Source organism: Salvia miltiorrhiza, unplaced genomic scaffold, assembly GCF_028751815.1.
Source record: "Salvia miltiorrhiza cultivar Shanhuang (shh) unplaced genomic scaffold, IMPLAD_Smil_shh fragScaff_scaffold_39, whole genome shotgun sequence".
NCBI lineage: Eukaryota > Viridiplantae > Streptophyta > Magnoliopsida > Lamiales > Lamiaceae > Salvia > Salvia miltiorrhiza.
The window spans coordinates 741,293-743,856 of record NW_026651458.1 but is presented as its reverse complement, the minus strand read 5'-3'; the positions used below and the strand labels follow the sequence as shown (position 1 = coordinate 743,856).

The 2,564-nt window shown below is 44.8% G+C and overlaps 1 protein-coding gene across 1 annotated transcript; it reads right to left on the bottom strand.

Moving 5' to 3' along the window:
* Nucleotides 1–127: 127 nt before the first annotated feature.
* Nucleotides 128–1,670, bottom strand: LOC131002944 (uncharacterized). The gene is made up of 2 exons (XM_057929435.1): nt 438–1,670; nt 128–133 (listed from the first exon to the last, which is right to left on the bottom strand). The coding sequence occupies exons 1-2, from the start codon at nt 1,668–1,670 to the stop codon at nt 128–130; spliced, it is 1,239 nt and encodes a 412-aa protein (XP_057785418.1).
* Between the last annotated feature and the right edge of the window lie 894 nt (nt 1,671–2,564).

The following is a 2,564-nucleotide window of genomic DNA, read 5'->3' as shown; positions in this document are numbered from 1 at the left end:
TTTTTCGTCCCGACTTCAGAATCTTCGTCTTTTCTCGATTTTTTGGTTCGATTCTCTCAAAACTCTTCTCTTCAACATGTTCCTTATACTTCATGCTTCAATATCACTCATTTCTGCATCCAAACAGTCAAAACTACACCCAACCGTGAAATCATGAAATAATAGTCAATGAACTCCAAACGATAATAAAACGGGCGTAAAATCGACTTAAACTACAGAATATAAACCATAAAAACTATGCAAAATGAGTGTTTATCATCAGGTCCAGTGTCCAGAACGTAAAAGTCAGTTGGGAAGATTAAATCCCCAACCTTAATCAGTACGTCCTCTACCACTCCTTCGGGGTAAGCGTTGGATCTGTCAGCCAACTGTATGACCACACGGGTGTTCCTCATCTCCCCAATATTCAATCTCTTGTAAACGGCCAATGGCATCACATTTATTGAAGCTCCCAAGTCCATCATAGCCTTATCCATGATTGTTCCACCAATGTTGCACAGAATGGTGAACATCCCTGGGTCTTTTCGCTTCGTGGGTAGCTTCCGTTGGATCACCGCCGAGACACTCTCTCCCATCACATAACAGACTTCTTCCTCCATCTTCACTTTCCTCGAACAAAGGTCTTTCAAGAATTTGGCATACTTTGGAATTTTCCTGATAGCATCGAGTAAGGGTATGCTTAACTCCACTTTTTGAAACATCTTGATCATTTTACTTGCTTCCTTCTCTTTGGCTTTCTGTCTCAGGCGTCCTGGGTAGGGTGCGTCGGTTAGATTGCTACCTCCAGCTTGTTCAAGAGTTAGATCTTTACCACTTTTACTCAGGTTTCCTTGAATTAATTCAGCCTCAGCCAACAACTCTTCTACCTTCTCTTCTCCTTCTGGAAACTCAGTTAGTACAACTTGGGCGTGTTCTCTGGGATTGATTCCCATGGTTGGAAGCTTACCGGCATTCTCCTCCAGTTTGGCCACCGCTTTAGTCAAATTACTAATCTGCTGGTTGGTTTGGTTCATACCGGCGCAAATTTTATTGTGAAATTTCTCGCTCTCTTTAACCATGTTTTCAATGGCTTCTTCCCATGGTGCCCTCCGGTATGGTGGTTGGTAAGGAGGTTGTTGTTGATTCTGATTGTGGTGTTGGGGTGGTCCTAGCTGGTACTGTTGTTGATGTTGGTTCTGATTATACTGGGGACGTTGCATCGGTACTCCCATATTGTTCTGCTGTTGGGGCTGACCATCTTGCTTCCACCGAAAATTAGGGTGATCCATCCATCCTGGATTGTAAGTGTTTGAAAAAGGATCATAGTTGCGTGGATTCCCATCATGTCCTCCGATGGCATTAACATCAACAATGTCCTCGCCGAAATTAGGACAGTTTTCAGACTGATGTTCGGTGGCATCGTAAAGGCCACACTGACGAATCTTCTTCGGTATAGTCAGGCTCGACAGAAGTTCTTTGAGTTCGTTCATGCTCTTCTCCATAGTTTTCTCCAGCTTGGACATCTCCTCATTCTCTTCATTTTTTTTTGGTATTTCTAGATTTCTTTCATGCCCCTCATCGCGTGATTCTTCTGCCATGGTGCCCACCAGTTGAAAGATCTCAAACGGAGTCTTACTTATCAACGATCCATTACAGGCTGCTAGGACCAAACTGCGATCATTCCTCCGCATGCCCTTTACGAAACTCTCCACTTGATCTTTTGGAGAAATTTGGTGATGGGGACGGTTGCTTAACATTCTCTTGAATCTTGTCCAGTATTCATAGAAGGATCCTAGCCCATCTTGCCTTATGCTGCGGATATCCCATCTCATCCGCTCCACTCTTGATGCTGGGAAGAATTCTTCCAAGAATGCCTGTTGCAGTTGTGCCCAGGTAGTGACACTACCTGCAGGTAGGTCATACAGCCATCTTCTCGCATTGTCCACCAAGGTAAAAGGGAAGAGTATCAGTTTGACATACTCTTGCTGCTCATCACTTGACTGATGCATGATTGTCATTTCAAAATCTTGGAGATGAGTGTGAGGATCATCTCCTGGGTATCCATTGAACTTCGGTAAGATCTGAAGTAATGAGGGCTTCAGGTCATACCGATGAGGTGCGAATAGGTTTTCTGGTAAGGTGATTCCGTTCGGCCTCAAGTTAAAGATTAGTTGGGTATGCCAACTGTTTGAGGGTCTGCGCCTGCTCGGCTTTCGCCATAGCTTCGCATCTAGCTATCCGTGCTCCTGCGCGTAGTCGTCTTTCGGTACAATCAATATCAGGGTCAAACACCAATGCTCTTGCAGCTCTACGAGTTCCACGCATACACCAATAACGGAAAATAGAATGAGGAGAGAACAAAATTGTTGCGCGTCACTCCCCGGCAACGGCGCCAATTTTGACACACACCCATCGTGCAGTGCGAGCAAAATACTTGTATGCCCGGTACAGACAATACACGCTCCTACGTCTCACAACAAGAAACAAGTCTTAGTGGTAAGTGTAGGGTCGAATCCCACAGGGAGTGAGGAACTACTTTGTTCTCCAACGACAAACTGAGGTGTCACAGGTCTCAATCGTATACT

Coding starts and splice junctions, on each gene's coding strand:
- LOC131002944 (XM_057929435.1), bottom strand. CDS start 1,670: ATGCGGAGGAATGATCGCAGTTTGGTCCTAGCAGCCTGTAATGGATCG.